The following is a 16,526-nucleotide window of genomic DNA, read 5'->3' on the forward strand; positions in this document are numbered from 1 at the left end:
ACAGATCAAGCAAGCTGTCTAAATTTGAGGGCAACTAAATTAAAAAATCTTGTTTTTTAAAATAAGTAAACCAGCTAATGACTGATCAGGGTTGGGTGTTGGTGCTGCTTACCGCAGTAACTACTATCGCAGGCTGTCTAGTGGTATACACAGACACTGTGTATCGCGTGCTATTCCCCAGACTATACGAAAAACATCCTTTTAACATTCAAAAGAATACCCCTTTCCTCGTGGCCACATTATCGCTGAGTTCGGGTAGCTTACTATTCACATCGCTCAACAGACTACTTTCTGAAGCAGACAAATACTTTGAAAAACTTCGATCAATTGAAGGTAAACCAGCATTACATAAAGCCTTGCTGGTCACCTTCTTCTTCGTCGGTATCATCTGTTGTACTTTGCTCAATCTGGCGATCCACTTTTTCACCAATGAGAGTATTGTCCATTGCGTTCATGATGACGAGTCTGGCCATTCAGATACGGAAGCGTCCGATCTGGAGTCTACTTCAGAGGAAAGTCCATTGTTAATTCGTGGACACAAGCCTCACGATTACTTTTCACATCATGCTCACAATCGCTCTTCCGTTGCTGACGATGACCAACAAGACTATACAATAGCCCCTAAAAAGATGTCCCTTGTGGATTTATCCTTAAAAACTTTGAAAGGAGCCGAAGTTGAAGGTGAGTGCCTGGGTACAATAGATTCTTGTCAAGAAGAACTTATCGCACGCCATCATTTACATGCAGGCAAAAAATCGACTCATAACGAGCTGCACTTTTGCACCTTACCAAGTGAAGAGAATCTTATGTTCTTCGACAAGGACAGAGAACTCATTGTCAACAAGAATGAGATTTGTTCGAAATTCCCCGAGTTGGAAGTTAACTCTCCCTTGCTAGTCAATGTCCACGAAACCTCCTCGACTCATAAACAAAATGGTCATTCCCAGCACAACCATTCCAAAGATGGTGAGAATCATCACGGCCACGAGCATATACACAACTCTGATTCCCGCTCGCTTGAACACCACCATCACCATATTCAGACGCCCTTGTCTCGACTGCTTTCCATTGGGCTGCAGACAGTTCTTGCAATCACAATACACAAACTTCCAGAAGGGTTTATTATGTATTCTACGGCCCAGGCAGATCCTAGCTTGGGATTCTCAATATTTCTTTCGATGTTCATCCACAACATAGTGGAAGGATTCACAATGACCCTGCCGCTTTGCATTGCGCTAAACAGCAAGACACGCGCATTTTTCATATCAAGCATACTTGGAGCGAGTGCTCAGCCTATAGGGGCAGTGCTTGGATGGATAATATTCAGAGGAAATCTTGATTTGGATCAGGACGTAAATTTGCTACTTTTTGGCTCTTTGATAGCAGTGACATCCGGCTTCCTCACATACATCGGTCTCCAGATGATAACAAGTGCTGTTGGATTTGGAGGAAAGCAAGAGAGGGTGTTAGGATTTGCTTTCTTTGGCATGTTTTTGATTTCTCTCAGTAACATCCTAATTAACAAGGACTAATCGACGCGTCGACATTAAAGAATTTATTTCTGACCTTTATTTTGTAGTTCATGCTCGTTCGCCAATGGGGCAAAAAACAAGTAAACTGAACAAGGAGGATATCTCAACTTTGAGACAGGAAACGAAATTCTCTGCACGAGAGCTCCAGCAATGGTACAAGGGGTTTCGCAGGGATGTCCCAAATGGCCAACTGACAAAAGAGGAATTTACCAAGATTCATAAACAGTTCTATCCGTTTGGCGATCCTACCGAGTTCTCTTCATATGCATTTGAAGCTTTTGATACAAATGGGAAGGGATACATTGACTTTCATAGTTTTATTGTTTCTTTAAGCTTGGCTTCGCGAGGCTCAATAGAAGACAAGCTAAAATGGTCATTCAATGTGTATGACCGTGACAGAGATGGCTTTATCAGCTATGATGACCTGCTTACAGTAATAAAAAGCATATACAGAATGGTGGGGACAAATACACTGCATCTCTCTGAAGACGAAGCTACTCCAGAACTCAAAGCAGGCAAAATATGGCAAGGTTTTGGCAAACATCTACACGAGTCCCGAGATCTAATATCCATCGAAGAATTCATTAATCATAGAAATCTAAGTTCCGAAGTGCTTGAAGCACTAAACATATACAATGATCTGGTGTGACCCAGGCGTTCAGATCCTCTCTGCGGTCCAGACGGCAGCTTTGCATGTGAGTTTAATGGTTTCTGTCAACAACCAGTATGGCCTAGCCTTTTTTGAGTCGTGCTCAATTGCTGTGTCCAAATGCTCGAGCTCTTCATCTCTAAACACTTTTATAGTTTCCTTCAGGCTCCTAATATCCGCTGAATCCGATGTTTTATCGCTATCTATCTCTTCGATGTCTTGGAATCTATTGGCAAGCACACGTAGCTGCTGGTTGTAATGGTTTCCAATGACAGTTTCCACGGCCTCAGTGCAAGCCATTGCACCTTCTTTACCAAGCAAACCCGTGAAAAGTCCCATTGTAAACGCACCTACTTTCCAGGCTGGGGTCAGCAGCGAGGGACGCACTCTGTGCTCAACCTGCAAACGATTGAAAGTGTTGTGATGGTGTATTTCCTGGTCCCACATGTGTCTCAGCACGGGCTTGAGTGCAGGCTTGTGCGACAGTGCCATATATTGACCTGCGTAGATCAAATCCGCTCCAAGCTCTCCAGCCTGGTCAACGCGGATCACCCGGTCCAGATATGCCTTTTGAGCTGGTGAGAGAGCTTTATGCGTACTTTGAAATCGCCTAAAAATGAGCCTGTTCATGAATTTGGTTTAACAGTTTTCGTGGCGCCATATATTATGTTTCGTAGTCTGTCAACCGTGAAAGCGTGCAAGATATATAAGTTCATTTTCGGGAACTCTTGAACACAGGGATATCATCGTCGTCATCAATAGAGGCCCGCTGCACCATAGCTGCTGGCCTGAACGGAAATGGTCGTTTACGACGTGGAAAATCGAATTCCCGGTCAAGCTCGGGGATTCGGTCCTCTTCAAGATGAATACCTTCTCGTGTGAGAGCAGAGTTGTAGCTTGACGGTTTGAGCCTAATATAAGAGGCCATGGCATCAAAAACAACATCATTCTGCTCACCGTTGTTAGTCTTTCGAAAATTGGAGTAGTCCTCGCGGCCTCTCCATTTGCGGTTTGCACCCATATACTGATGAGGCTGGAATTCTTTGACTGCAACGATAAATTTTGTGATTTTTGGTTGCAAAGTCTCTCCAGCTATCTCCCGATCCTGGCTTTCTTCTTTGGCCTTTTTGGCCTCTTGGAGAACCTCGACCAGGGGCAGCTCATGGGAGCTTTCTTTTTTATGTGCGTAAGTAGATGTCGAAGTAGGCTCAGTTATACTTTTGTTCGATTCATTCTGGTCAGCCCGTTGTACAGGATCTCTAGTAGAGTGTAGCAATGCTTGAAATCTTGCAATCACCTCCCTACCGGGAGAAACACCAGTCTCATTTGAAGCTGCCCTTGACGTTGTATCCTTTTCCGAAGAAATTACAGGGTCGCTCTTTATAACTTCAAAATCGTCAATATCCGGGAGGAACATCTGGGAAGATCCTAATGAGCCTGACATTCTCTTAGCATGCCTCCGGCTTGATTGGGAGTCCCCCGAAGAAAGCATATCCTTGAAACCAAGACCAGCGGACGGAATGTCTTGCACAGCGAGCTTTTTCGTATCTTTCACTTCGGCAGCAGATGGATCAAATTCCAGAACTACCTTAATCGGCATGTTCTCGTCAACGACCTTTTTGAATCGACCGACACTCTCGTGATGACAACGGAAACAAAAAACCAACAAGTCCGAAGGCCCTGGTTTTTTGAATTGAATACCGCTCAGATCCTTCAAGTCATCATAAGCTTTGCCAATAGCAGGTAGGCAAATCTGATCATCGTGCCAATATTTTTGGAAATTTGATTCTAGTCCTGGCCAGTTAATTTGCTGTAGCCACTGTCTGTCCATGATTTTGATCTCAGGGTTGGAACGGCAGAGCTCGATTAATTGACCAATTGTCTCTTCTCCAGTGACAAAGTAGTGTGTTATGTGGCGATCATCGGAATGAGCCAAATCCTGGAGTTCAGGGAAGACTATATTTGTAACCATATTTTTCCAAATAGCTCTCATTAAAAAACCTTTTCCACGGATAGTCAGATCACCAGTACCTGAATCAAAACGCAAAACTTCTTGATATCCCAGAGACACGCCATTGATCTCCACAGCACCTAATTTTGGTCTAGGGCACACGTTTGCAATCTCTAGGGTATCACCTTTGGCTTTGAACGAAAATTCGAGTCTTGACACCGACTTGTGCGGTATGTGGAATTCTGCATCTTTCTTGCGTCCCACTAAGTACACTTTGTCTGGCAGCAAAAGATGCAATATACCATCGTCCGTAGACTCGACAAGCCACATTAAGCGGATCAGATTTACTTATGATTATTTATTTATTTTTGAATCACAGCCGTACAAATGGACTGCGAAAAAGAAATCCGCACTGTACATAATTAAGACATTGCAACACCACGTTCATTTGAGCTGCTTCAGATTCTCATAAAACTGGACAACATCTTCACTGATCCTGATACGTTTTTCATCAAAGTTTACAATCTCAAGGTTTTTCGTGTCCACACATCTACTCAGAGCAACGTAGACCTGACCTTTCTCGAAGATTTTGGTCAGATCGACCTTGACGCGCTCCAATGTTTGCCCTTGAGACTTATGAATGGACAAGGCCCATGAAAGCAGGATCGGAAGTTGTTCACGGCTTAATTCGCTATTAGACTCAGGAGAAAATGGCACTGGCTCTATAAGCTTCAGTGAGCTATGAGAAAATTTGACAAGGGGCAACACCTCTGACAGTTTAGACATTTTGGCTGTTCGGATCATTTCTTTAGCAAGTTCCACCTGCGAAGGACTATTATAATTGGTAGCCAGGAACTCGTTGTACAATTCTTCGTCCTGGGCGGTCGGTTCATTACCAGTAAACCTAGATGCCATTACCAGAAGATCGGTGTGCATTGGCCTTTCGTATTCTTTGAACGTGTTGGTGAATAAGGTCCAAAGTGCGATACTGCAGAAACAGACTATCTTCCCAATAGATCCATTAACCAATTGAGGATCTTCCAGGTCATTCTTCAGATACATTACTTGTGCACCTTCTTTGAGTTGCAACATTTTTGCACACATTAGACCATCCAGTTGCTTGACGAATATCGCTGGGTTTCCATTGGGAGGGAAATTATCGCGACTCTGAAAGGTATAGACACGTCCTGGAAGCGAATTCAGTCTCTCCAAATTAGCACGGTCAACTTCTTCTCTTGTTGGGTAGAGCTCTGTAGGGTAAATACCATCATTGTATTGGAGAGGGCGTTCAAGCCTTTTGAATTTCCGCTTGATTTCATCTGAAAGCTTACCAATTCTCAAGGCATTCAACATTTCAATCAAGTCTGAATCGTTCTTTTGTCTGAAAACCTTAGTTAGTAGAATGGTTTCATCAATACATTCCTTCCAACTGACCGCATCAAAACAAAACTTAGCTGCACCCATTTTGCTCAACGAAACAGGGGGAAGCTGGAAGAAATCTCCCGTCAAAACGAGTTGGATGCCGCCAAACGGCTTGTTGCTACCTCGTATTTGCTTTGCAATCTCGTTCAACTTGTCAAAAAAGATGGAGTCTATCATAGATAGCTCATCGATGATTAGCACTTTGGTGCCTTTCCATCTCTCAACGATACTTCGTCTGCTTTTTATCCTGCCCACCAACTTATTGACTGGCTCAGAGCCCAACCCAATACCAGAAAATCGATTAATTGTGGTGCCCTCAATATTTGTGGCCGCCAAACCAGTTGAAGCAGTCACTGCAATAGAACTAGAGCCATATCTGTTCCTCAGGCGTTTGATTATTTCACGTAACAGGAAAGACTTACCAGTACCTGCAGAACCTGTGTAAAAAATGTTCTTGCGCTCGTATAGCACCATCTCAATGACTTTGCGCTGCTCCGCCGATAGAGATCCGCTAACACTGTTGCCATTTTGAGATGACGGCTTGTTTTGATTGCGTGGATTTGAAATCTTTTTCAGGTTCAGATTCGACCATGGCAACGATCTCTGACGCGAAGCCGACATTGGTTTACGCGCGGGCAGCTTGATGGACCTGCCAATGTTTACCTCTGGTCTCGTCGATACGTCGATATCTGTCTTTTCTAATTGTATCTTTTCAATGGGTTTTGAGTGTTTGAAGCTGGATGGTTGAGAGGCAGACACCTCCGAAACAGGTGTATCCTGCTGGCCAAACCCCAGACAGGAGACCGATCGGTCCAATTTCACGCGTTTGGGTGCATTCTCCTTATTTTGCGGGAAGTCTTGGTCGTTAGATACGCTTCTCTTGTCTAACCTGAGTGCAGGGAACGGCTGATTCGCCTTGACGTCTCGATTGGGTTTTGAAGAACTTATGAACGACGCCAAAGTAGACTGCTTGGATGGTCCTGGCTTTTTAGGATTAGTTGTGTTCAGCGATACATTGAACATCTGATCAAACGGTTGTCCTATTGTTTTGATTTTACATACGCGAATCGATCAATTTGGACGACGATCGACGCTGTAGACGCAAGTGGCGTCGATCTGTTTTTGCCGCCTTTGCGCGCAATAGTTTTCACATACATGGTAAGGCATTGTACATGCGCATTTATCTTGCAGTGTGGGATAAATCCTAGAATTCCAGCTAGATTTAAAGTAATAATATGCGTGTGAATCCGATGAATTAGGTAAATGAATGTTCATCGAGCAGCAAAAAGTCAATCCCAATAAAACAGAATCAACATAAAAACATGAGCTTGCATAGTGAGATTGAGCTGGGGAAGTTAATAATAGCTTTGTGTGAAACAAGTGTTTGCACCTGCATGAAATGACCTCTGATGATTTGCTAGACTCGTAACTTTATAAACTGCAATTTCCCCCATAACTTATCTTTCTCAATCATGATTGAAAAGCCCTGGGTAGACATCGAAAAAGGCCAAGGTTGGATTCCGCGACGCAGATTATCTACGTTGAACCGGATTCTTTTGTGCGTCCTCATTAGTCTATGCATCTTGACCGCTGTTGTCACGGTCAGAAAGTCTTCAGCCCATTCCCATTATCTCATGATGCCTGATCCCCACGCAAACCAGGAACCTTTCATTATTGATCGCCACGCCCACAAAGCTCGCAGCTCCCAGAGGGTGCCGTATGATTCCGGGTACAATGTTTTGGTTAACGCTGCCAGTGCAAGATTAAAGAAGTCCGAAAGGTCGGCAGCCGTGCCTGTCAAGAAAAGACCCCTTCTACAGAAAGAAGTAGAGGCAATTACGCTTGTGTCCAAACTGGTTTTGATTGTCGATTCGCTGAACCGCAATTACGAAAGCCTCGCTAGAAGCTTATGGAGGGACCCTTTACTAATGAACCTAAGCAAGCATCCATATAACGATGCTCTCAAAAACTACATGGTAGACTACTTCAAGGTCGAGAAGCTGCCCATTCTGCTTGTGAACGGAAAACCAATGGTGAGTGGAGACGACTTAAATGAGGCAAGATTTGCTCGCATCAACAGACTCATCAAGGAGAACTTGGATTAGTTAGATATCTGCTTGGCAAGCTCTTCAGGCTGGTCCTGATTTTCGGAGAGTTCTATTTAGGATTATGATAGAAACGAATATTTATGACGCATAATTATTTCTAAACTTTGAATCGCGAAAAATGGGTGTATGTACGAAAATTCGGTTGCTTACTAACATCTAGAACGATGGAGGCTCCATCCCGTCCAGAAAGCTGATCGTAAACTTCTACGCCTCGGAAAAAGAGAAGGAAAAGGGCAAATCCCTTAGTGCCTTTGCTGTTTGTGCCCTATCCAATGAAAAGCTAAACCGTCCAGTAGTCTCGGACTACAGAGGCCAGCTTTTCAACAAGGACGCATTTCTTGAGTTCCTACTCAATAAGGAATATCTCAAGAACGATAAACTGAGCCATCTTACATCCCTCAAAGACGTCGTGGAGCTCAAAATCAAACTGGATCAAAATACATTAAAGTGTGAACTTACCTCTGCAGAGTACGACATAACATCAGCTACAGTACCCAAATTTGTATACCTGGTACCTTGTGGATGTGTGATGTCGAAAAAGGCTCTGCTTTCTCTTCTGTCTTCCACAAAGGTTGGAGAATACACTAAAGCGCGATGTCCAATTTGCAATACCGAGTATTGTAGCCGCGACGTGATCGAGATAGATCCGGACGAGGAGGAGTTATTCGCTTTGGAAAGACGCATGAAGACACTCGAGACAGAAGGGCTACATCACTCGCTCAAAGCCCGGAAGAAACGAAAGTCTGTATCCGGAGAGAAAAGCGCTAAAAGAAGCAAAAATAAAAGCTCAAAGCCTTGACCGCTTTGCATGGTATTCCCCAAGCTATGTACATTATTGCTGATCCTTTTCGGCCTGTTTGGCCTGCATCTCCTTTTGTAGGGCGAGCCTTCTCTCGTTTTCTTTGCCAGTCATATATAAAGTGTATCCGACATTAGCGCTCATGTAGAGCGATAGTCCAACAAGTCCCAAAACAGTGATACGGTGTGCCACATCGGTAACTCTTGTATACCACGGATAAGCCTGAGACATCGTGATGGTGTGAAATAGAACTTAGTTTATTTGATGAACGAAAAAAATCGGGTTAGGAGCGTGTATCTATTAAGTCAAGTTATAGACCTGCGTTTAAACAGCTTTTTGAAGGTGCTCTTTGGAGAAGACAGACTTGCGGAAGATACGCTATTTCGGAGAGTGGAAACTGATTGGGCGCTCCCAGACTTATTGACTTGCTCTTTCAAGTGTTTTGAGTTCACGCGAGGGCTGTTTGCGGACTGTCTTCGGTTCTTGAGGAATAATTCCAGGCTACCATTTTCATTTCCGGTCAGATCGTACACCAGGCAGTGATCCCGATCAATTCTAGCGGCCTTTAGGATGGTGTTCACAAATTCCATGAATGAGTCCGACGTAAAATCAGACGGAAGCTCTGTTTCTGAGATCGCTTGCTCCAGAGCTTTGGTTTTCGCTACCACAACCGACGCCTGGCGCTTTAGATCTTCCAGGTTGATGCTTTGTTTCTCCAATATCAATTGGTTGAGCTCATCATCTCCATCTTCCAGCAATGTCTTGATGAAGTCTCTGGATCCAAAGTCTGTGTCGTCCAGCCCCAGTAGGTCTAGCTTCAGCTCGCTCATGACAGACTTTCTTTTGGACTCAGTTGAAACTATAGTCTCCGAATTCTTCGAATCGAGAAGCGAGGCGAACTCAGCAAGTCTTAAATACTTGTCAATAAGGTACGATCTAGACGGAAGTTCACTTAAAATTTCTTCAGAAGCATCCAGCGAGGGTTTTCCCATGGTATTAGTCATTTCGAGTTTCTTCTCCGTGAAGTCCATTTTGCGTCCGCTTATTCTGTCACAGTACAAGCGCAATTCATCGTTCCGTTTGCTAAGAAAATCTTCATTTAGACGAAGAAGTTCTGGGTCTTTATGTGGAGCAAACTGTGACCTGTTTGCAAGCGTCATAAGGACTTTTGCAATCAGCGTCAGAGTCTTAGAAACTCTACCCAACTGGTGGTTTCTCGACAAGTTAAATAGTTTTGGATTCAAAATTGCAGGGCACAAGAATCGAAGGAAGATAAAGGAGCACAAAGCGTTTAGAGGAGTTTCCGTATCGCTTGGATCCACGGAATGCTCAACCTTGCTTCTCAAACGGCCCCATTCCTGTTTGAGTTCTTCAGGAAGATCGTTAGTAGTGGTATAGATTCTATTCCATAGTTCCTCCACGTAGTTAAGAAGATTTTGGTAGTGTTCCTCATAGGTAGTTGGATAGGCTTTCGGGTTTGGATCGCATATAAGATTTTCGGCGCAAATTTGGCCTATGAATTCTCCTAGCAACTTTTCAAGATATTCTTGACCGATTCTGATCTGATACTTTTCCAAAGACGTTGAGAGAAGCGATCTTCCACGGAATAAAGTATTGAGATTATTAGTGAGCGAGGTTGAATGCCGCTTAGACCCGGAATTTTTCAGACTTTCCAGCTCAAACGACATCAGATGCTCAAAGTATTCGTGCTCCATATTAACGCTTTGGTAAATATCGAGCAGCATTTGCGACAAGTCGTCCACATTCTGAGGCTCGATCAATGGGTTGACAAATTGCAAAAGGTCGCGCACATCAATGCCTTTCATCATTCCTTCAAACATTCTATAATTATGGTATGACATTATATGGACCTCACGAAGACTCAAATTGATAGTCACGGATCCGATCTCATGGCTTTGTTCGCCGTAAAGCGGCAGCTTCTTCATCATTTGTGGTTCACTCATAAAGTCAGGTGTTACGAAAGCTCCTGCAATCACCGGATCTTCCTCAGTCAAATTGTAAACTGAACTGTTGCTAGATGACTTCAACAAGAGCGTGAAAAATTCTGCAGACGGAGGAGGGTCCAGGTCAAACAACTCCTTCCAAAATGGATTCTGGTTCGAGTTCTTGACGATAGCAGTTCTATACCATGGCCCTCCCCACATATGCAGTTCGACATAAAGATGAAGATTTTGGTCCAGAGAGGGATTGTTGAATTTGGCTTCAACAACCTCCAGCTTGTAGTTTTTGACAAGCCTCATCCGGTCCTTAGTGAATCTGTTCCCAATGTACTCGATCTTCGCAAAAGTTTTGAGAGCAACAATCCAGTCTTTCAGATCAATGCCTAAATCAAACTGAATAAGAATTCGGTGGATACTTGAGAAAGGCCTATTGTTTTTCAAGATGAATGGAGCTTCGTCCTCGCTATCAATCTCGTTTGCATACCGATGCGTTCGACGAAGCTCGTTTATTCGCCCGACAAAGAGGATATTCGGCTGCTGGAACAGAGAATGATGGAGAGGCCTGATTTCAGAACAATACAGCTTTGTAATATCGACAGAGTACAGTAGCGCACCATCACTCTCGCATAGCAAGTCCAGAATTCCGTCATGCTTCAGATATCCCATGGCTGTAAACCATCCTTCGGTTTGTTTGTCTTCTGAAGGATACAATGGAGTTTTTGGCAATCCACTGAGCTGGATTTTCTTGTAATTAGGAGCTGGTCCGTAAACTCGAAATCTGCAAACCAACAGGTCATTGGTCCGAAGGTTTTCGTCGTGAACAATGGACCTATTAAAAGAGTACTTGTTGTAGAATCCTTGTGGTTTCAGATTCTGCCATACCATAAGGCATGAAAGCAAAGGTTCGAATTCAGACTGTTGTGTCTTGATAAACACACATTTGAGATCCAAGCTTTTCACTTTCAATACCCGGGGCTCTGGAAATAGCTGGACTTCACATTTTTGAAGACTAGGGATCATCACCGCATCCCCATCCATTATCAGCTCACCCTTCGTTGTTATCTCCAGCGAAGCCTCACTCCATCCCTGCGAGTCACCATGGAGGTGGTCAAACTTATAGGACCACTTAACACAGTCTAGTGCCACAGAGCCTCCATTGCGGAGCATGTAGTCCTTCAGCTCACTCTTCGCCATCGAATTGCAGCCAATATATATTTAGCCTTCGTGTTGGAGATCTCAATAATGAAAAAGCTTAAATGCGAAAATGCTGAGAGGTCGCATGAAAAAAACCTTTCCAAAAGCGGAAATTGAGTTAGGAGAGAATGCTGTATAGATGATTGAAAGTTTGCTGCTACAGCAAGATAGATGACGATTAGGCAGTATATATGACTTCTGAGGCACGACATTACGCCCTGACTATCAAACCTTGAACGCTCTTGGTGCCTCACCTTCAGGGCCAATGAATTCAGGTTCTCTCCATGGTCCAACATCAGCCAACAGCAGTCCACCCTCAGCCTCGCTGACTTGACTTTTTCCTCCAAACTTGACAGGCAGGTTTTCCTCAGGGATCTGTTTGAGTAACTCTTTCTGGTAGCTGGCACCCAAAATGAAAATCTTGGAAACAGTAACAGGATCCAAAAATGGCTTGAAGAGCTTGAACACTGTCGAGAATCCAAATGGAGAGTTGATTAGATAGAACTTGCCCATCCTTTCTGGGTAGTAATCCTGACCAATCTTGGATGCTTCTCTCACATATGAAAGCACCTGCGATGCGGCAGAGATCGATATTCCTTTGAGATCCAAAATTGTACACGATGTTTCAACCAGAAAGCCTGCTTTTCTAGAACATGCAGGAAGTCTATATCTGACAAACGACTCGTACTCCCAAACAAGGTTTTTTAACATGCGTTCTTGAGTGGTGATCTTGTACATTTCAGTGATATTCACAGATCCTAGCTCCTCAATATAAAGCGGGCGTCCGTCCTTGTCTGTTTTGTGGTAATATTGCGGGTAATACTTGGCAACTAGTGGCTTTTCTTCGTACTTGAAATCCTCCAATATTGTATCTGTTCCGAACTCTTTTCTCCATTTCTCGCAATTGATAAACATCTCCTTGGCCTTCATCACATCGAACTTCCTAGCTCTCAAAAATCTGAGCAAAGTTGGTTCATCGAGTCTAAGTGTGTAACCCTCAGCCTTGAGCAGAGTTCTGAGCTGTTCAACAGCCGACTTCTCACTGTCAGTCAAGTAACCAGGGAATCCTGTCTGGCCAAATGGAGGCTCTGCCACTTTGTCAGGAAGAGTTGCCAATATTTCCTCGTCTGTAACCATCCTAATCGTTATGGGAACTATTTCTTTGGCACAAGGTAAAGTACAGGTAAGTAATTTGCTATAAACATTGCAAGTAGGGTAACAAGGCCAAGGAGCGGCCGCCTGGTGCCAAAGTTGAAAAAAACAAAACAAAAAACGTTTCACCTGCTTAGGTAAGCCAACGAAGAATCAATGCTGTCACGTCTCGAAGCAAGTGCATGTGGAGAAAATCCAAGAGTTGAAGCATCAGTAATCGACGACTAAAAGTAGACGTCGTCAAGCTTATGCGCGAGAGCAAATTTCCTGCAAGCTGGACGACAATAGCGTGACAGTTGGTCAGCCTGATTTTGGCCTTATATGGCTGCAAAAGTAGTCTCATTGTTATTTTTACAGTTCAGCATGTGCTCGGTATGAGGTTTTTTTCGACCAGTTTCCTGAGTACAAATACATAACGAGTACTGACAAACTTTATTGCAGGTAAATTTCATATCAACGCTCCTCTGAATAATCGTGATCTTTAATTTAGAGGATGGCATCTTCACAATCACTAGACTCTGGCCTGACTGAGGACAGATACGAATCTGCAGTCGAATCTTTGAGTGAGAGTCAAAGATATTCTGCGAATTATGATGCCGAGGATTCTGAAATCCCAAATCCCGCTGCACAACAAGAGGACACTGAGCAAGAGGATACGGAACATTCTGTCAATGATACAGCTTCGCAGCAAAACACTCTCCATGAAGAAGGGACTAATGATAATGATTTCTATGAAGCTGCACAGGACAGACAGATAAACAGAGTTGCCACGAACTTGTCACGTTTCTCGAACAGAGTGTTACACCGCAGCCAAGAGGAATCTACCGGTGCAGAGAAGAGCACAGAAGAGGAGGAAGGTTACGATCCTCGTACCATGGATTGGGATGGACCCGATGATCCTGATAATCCTTTCAACTGGCCAAATTGGAAAAAATGGGCTGTCACACTGACGATCGCCTTTCTGTGTCTTGTAATAACCCTTGGATCCTCCATCTATGTGGATGCTATACCAGAAATGATGGCCAAGTGGGGAATTTCGCAAACGCTGGGTCTCGCAGGCTTAACGTTTTATTTGGTTGGTCTGGCCTTTGGTCCAGCAATTGCTGCTCCATTGTCCGAGGTGTTCGGTCGTAAGATCATTTACTGCTCGACTCTTCCTATTAGTATGCTTTTTATCATGGGTGTCGGTCTTTCAAAAAACATTGGCCAGGTTTTAGTTCTCAGATTCTTCGCAGGTTTCACTGCCTCGGCTGCTTTAGCAATTGGTGGAGGTACTGTCACAGATATTTGGAAACCCCACGAGCTTGGTATAGCCATGACCCTGTTCTGTATGGCTCCATTGTGCGGCCCAGTGGTCGGTCCTATAATTGGTGGCTTCGTTGCGGAGAACAAAGTCTCCAAGAATATGAACAGGATTGGTGGCCTCAGATGGACAATGTGGGTTGATCTTTTTTTTGCTGCGGCAGTTTTCATTCCTCTCTTTTTGGCTCCAGAAACTTATAGACCTATCATCATGACAAAGAGAATCAAGAAGAGAAACCTCAAGCTGAAGAAGACCATGCCTCTCGCTAAATTCCTCGTGATTTTGGTGTTCATCACATTGTTGAAACCAATGGAAATGCTGGTGGTGGAACCAATTGTGTTGGTGTTCTCCACCTACACTGCTTTCATTTTTGCTGTGCTTTTCGGCTTCTTCGAAGCTTTCCCAGTCATTTTCAGAGGACAGTATGGCATGTCGCTTGGCATTTCTGGTCTCCCATTTTTAGGTGTTGGTCTTGGTATCCTTATTGGTGCTGCCACTTACGTTTACATTGACAAGAGGATCTTCTTCAGACGCTACCCAGATGGTTACGTTGGCCTCAGAGACAAAAACGGCAACAATTTGCCACCATCCCCAGAGTCTAGACTTCTGCCATGTAAACTGGGAGCAGTGGCAATGCCACCAGCTTTGTTCTGGCTTGCATGGACAGGAAGGCACTCCGTTCACTGGATGGCTCCAATTGCTGCCGGTGTGCCATTTGGATTTTCCCTGATTTTGATTTTCTTCTCTATCCTGACCTACTTCAGCATGTCATACCCTCCACTTTCTGTCGCGTCGGCTTTGGCTGCCAACAATCTCCTGAGATATATTGTGTCATCGGTTTTCCCACTTTTCACGGTCCAGATGATGGAAAACCTCCACATTTATTGGGGTGTCTCTGTTTTTGCATTCATTGCGCTTGCCCTGGCCCCAGTTCCATGGTTGTTCACCAAGTGGGGTCCTTCTCTTAGAGAAAGATCCAAATATGGATTTGCTGCTGAGAAAAAAGAGAAACAAACAGCCGCCACCAAAAAAACGGAGGTTTAGACACAACACTATACCGGTCAATGTCCACCTTGGTTTGCGCTTTGTTAAGGATCTTGTTGACGTAGACCAAAGTACCCATCAAGGGCTGTGGAGGGATGTTCAAACATGTTTGTTAATATTTGCCTCTGTTCCAGATTATGAAGCCAAGTCTTGCCACCAACTAATATCCTTCTCGTGATACCGAACTTTGAAAAGACACCGATCTCCGCAAAGACAATACCGGCTTCTAGCGCAGAGACAAGCATAAAAATTTATTTTTCCCACCGGTTAGAGTGACGCTGTTTCATAATGTGATTTTGTGCTAAACATGGGCACAAGCCAGAAAGGAAATAGCTCCAGTTGTATGGAGCATAACTCAGAAAACATCTAATGATACCAGCTGTCTTCAAACCTTTCCTTTGCCCATGGTAGGTTTTCCGATACTTAGATAGAACTTTTAGAATCCAGCCGGGGAACAATATGGATGCACAGGCTTCATTTTGTTGAATACTCTCCTGGGCCCGATCAAACCCAGAACGCAGAAAGCATAATAGGACATTTCGCTTGGATAGGTAAAGTTTTCAATTTGATCTGGGGAGAGAATGTCTTTGACGCGGTTTGATCTCCCAATTAACGGCCACCAGATGAACAAAAATGATTTGGAAATGGTACCCATTTGGTATGAAAAGGAGAGATTTGCTCTTGACCGAACTTTGGTAGTAACCAATCTAATTAACCGAAAAACGCTTCTCTGCCTGGCGCACTATATCAATTCCCATACGGTAAAAGCATCAAGGTGTCACCATATTTTGAAATAATGCAAATCAGGATGAGCTCAAGAAGAACTTGCATGGCCGGGAAATAACTGGTATCCGCATAATAACGTTTAAAAGAACGACAATGAACAATTTGATAGCCAACGCAGAAAATTCACTCCACTGGGGGTGCTGGCCAGATGAACTTTGAAAGTGACAACAGAAAACACCAATGCCATGAGCATGACACACCTGTTGGTACTTGGTCATCATTATAGAATGTGAGTCCTTCAGGAGAGAGTGTCTGTTCTTGCTCTAATATCGTCCTAAAAAAGACTGGGACGACTGGATCAATATGTTGCTCTCAAAAATTAAAAGTATGGAATATGGCACGTATCAATCAAGTGTACAGTTAGCTCCCCAACTAATCAACAACCGCAGGAAGACACAGTAGAACATACTATTCGTAATTTGATTCGTCGATCTTCCAATCGTAAGAACACTATCAACCTCATTGAGTTTCTTAATATCAGTGTAAATGTTGTTACCATTTACAGGAGTTTCGCAGTTAACTGTGGTTGCTGTAGTAGAGTCACAAAAGAACGAGTAGCTTGATAAACATGCCAGTGATCACGTTCGTGTAGGCGTAAAAGGAGAAAGCGTATGACGGCTAGTAA

General features: G+C 43.8%; 10 protein-coding genes across 10 annotated transcripts; 5 read left to right on the forward strand and 5 right to left on the reverse strand.

Annotated features, from left to right (window-relative positions):
- Positions 1-77: 77 nt before the first annotated feature.
- KL911_005311 (uncharacterized protein) lies at positions 78-1,532 on the forward strand (the record flags this gene model as incomplete). The annotated part of the gene is made up of 1 exon (XM_043200700.1): positions 78-1,532. The coding sequence occupies one exon, from the start codon at positions 78-80 to the stop codon at positions 1,530-1,532; it is 1,455 nt and encodes a 484-aa protein (XP_043051951.1).
- A 64-nt stretch (positions 1,533-1,596) lies between these two features.
- Positions 1,597-2,181, forward strand: KL911_005312 (uncharacterized protein; the record flags this gene model as incomplete). The annotated part of the gene is made up of 1 exon (XM_043200701.1): positions 1,597-2,181. One exon carries the CDS (start codon positions 1,597-1,599, stop codon positions 2,179-2,181), a length of 585 nt encoding a protein of 194 aa, XP_043051952.1.
- A 9-nt stretch (positions 2,182-2,190) lies between these two features.
- On the reverse strand, positions 2,191-2,811 carry KL911_005313 (uncharacterized protein; the record flags this gene model as incomplete). The annotated part of the gene is made up of 1 exon (XM_043200702.1): positions 2,191-2,811. One exon carries the CDS (start codon positions 2,809-2,811, stop codon positions 2,191-2,193), a length of 621 nt encoding a protein of 206 aa, XP_043051953.1.
- Positions 2,812-2,893: 82 nt separating this feature from the next.
- On the reverse strand, positions 2,894-4,462 carry KL911_005314 (uncharacterized protein; the record flags this gene model as incomplete). Its single annotated transcript, XM_043200703.1, has 1 exon — positions 2,894-4,462. The coding sequence occupies one exon, from the start codon at positions 4,460-4,462 to the stop codon at positions 2,894-2,896; it is 1,569 nt and encodes a 522-aa protein (XP_043051954.1).
- Positions 4,463-4,576: 114 nt separating this feature from the next.
- Positions 4,577-6,577, reverse strand: KL911_005315 (uncharacterized protein; the record flags this gene model as incomplete). Its single annotated transcript, XM_043200704.1, has 1 exon — positions 4,577-6,577. The coding sequence occupies one exon, from the start codon at positions 6,575-6,577 to the stop codon at positions 4,577-4,579; it is 2,001 nt and encodes a 666-aa protein (XP_043051955.1).
- A 449-nt stretch (positions 6,578-7,026) lies between these two features.
- On the forward strand, positions 7,027-7,659 carry KL911_005316 (uncharacterized protein; the record flags this gene model as incomplete). Its single annotated transcript, XM_043200705.1, has 1 exon — positions 7,027-7,659. One exon carries the CDS (start codon positions 7,027-7,029, stop codon positions 7,657-7,659), a length of 633 nt encoding a protein of 210 aa, XP_043051956.1.
- Positions 7,660-7,780: 121 nt separating this feature from the next.
- On the forward strand, positions 7,781-8,461 carry KL911_005317 (uncharacterized protein; the record flags this gene model as incomplete). The annotated part of the gene is made up of 2 exons (XM_043200706.1): positions 7,781-7,786; positions 7,886-8,461. 2 exons carry the CDS (start codon positions 7,781-7,783, stop codon positions 8,459-8,461), a joined length of 582 nt encoding a protein of 193 aa, XP_043051957.1.
- A 305-nt stretch (positions 8,462-8,766) lies between these two features.
- Positions 8,767-11,616, reverse strand: KL911_005318 (uncharacterized protein; the record flags this gene model as incomplete). Its single annotated transcript, XM_043200707.1, has 1 exon — positions 8,767-11,616. One exon carries the CDS (start codon positions 11,614-11,616, stop codon positions 8,767-8,769), a length of 2,850 nt encoding a protein of 949 aa, XP_043051958.1.
- Positions 11,617-11,841: 225 nt separating this feature from the next.
- Positions 11,842-12,753, reverse strand: KL911_005319 (uncharacterized protein; the record flags this gene model as incomplete). The annotated part of the gene is made up of 1 exon (XM_043200708.1): positions 11,842-12,753. One exon carries the CDS (start codon positions 12,751-12,753, stop codon positions 11,842-11,844), a length of 912 nt encoding a protein of 303 aa, XP_043051959.1.
- A 508-nt stretch (positions 12,754-13,261) lies between these two features.
- KL911_005320 (uncharacterized protein) lies at positions 13,262-15,115 on the forward strand (the record flags this gene model as incomplete). The annotated part of the gene is made up of 1 exon (XM_043200710.1): positions 13,262-15,115. One exon carries the CDS (start codon positions 13,262-13,264, stop codon positions 15,113-15,115), a length of 1,854 nt encoding a protein of 617 aa, XP_043051960.1.
- Positions 15,116-16,526: the final 1,411 nt, after the last annotated feature.

This window comes from Ogataea haglerorum (genome assembly GCF_019207285.1).
Source record: "Ogataea haglerorum isolate 81-453-3 chromosome Unknown 81-453-3_NODE_21_length_93740_cov_93.718138, whole genome shotgun sequence".
Classification (NCBI taxonomy): domain Eukaryota; kingdom Fungi; phylum Ascomycota; class Pichiomycetes; order Pichiales; family Pichiaceae; genus Ogataea; species Ogataea haglerorum.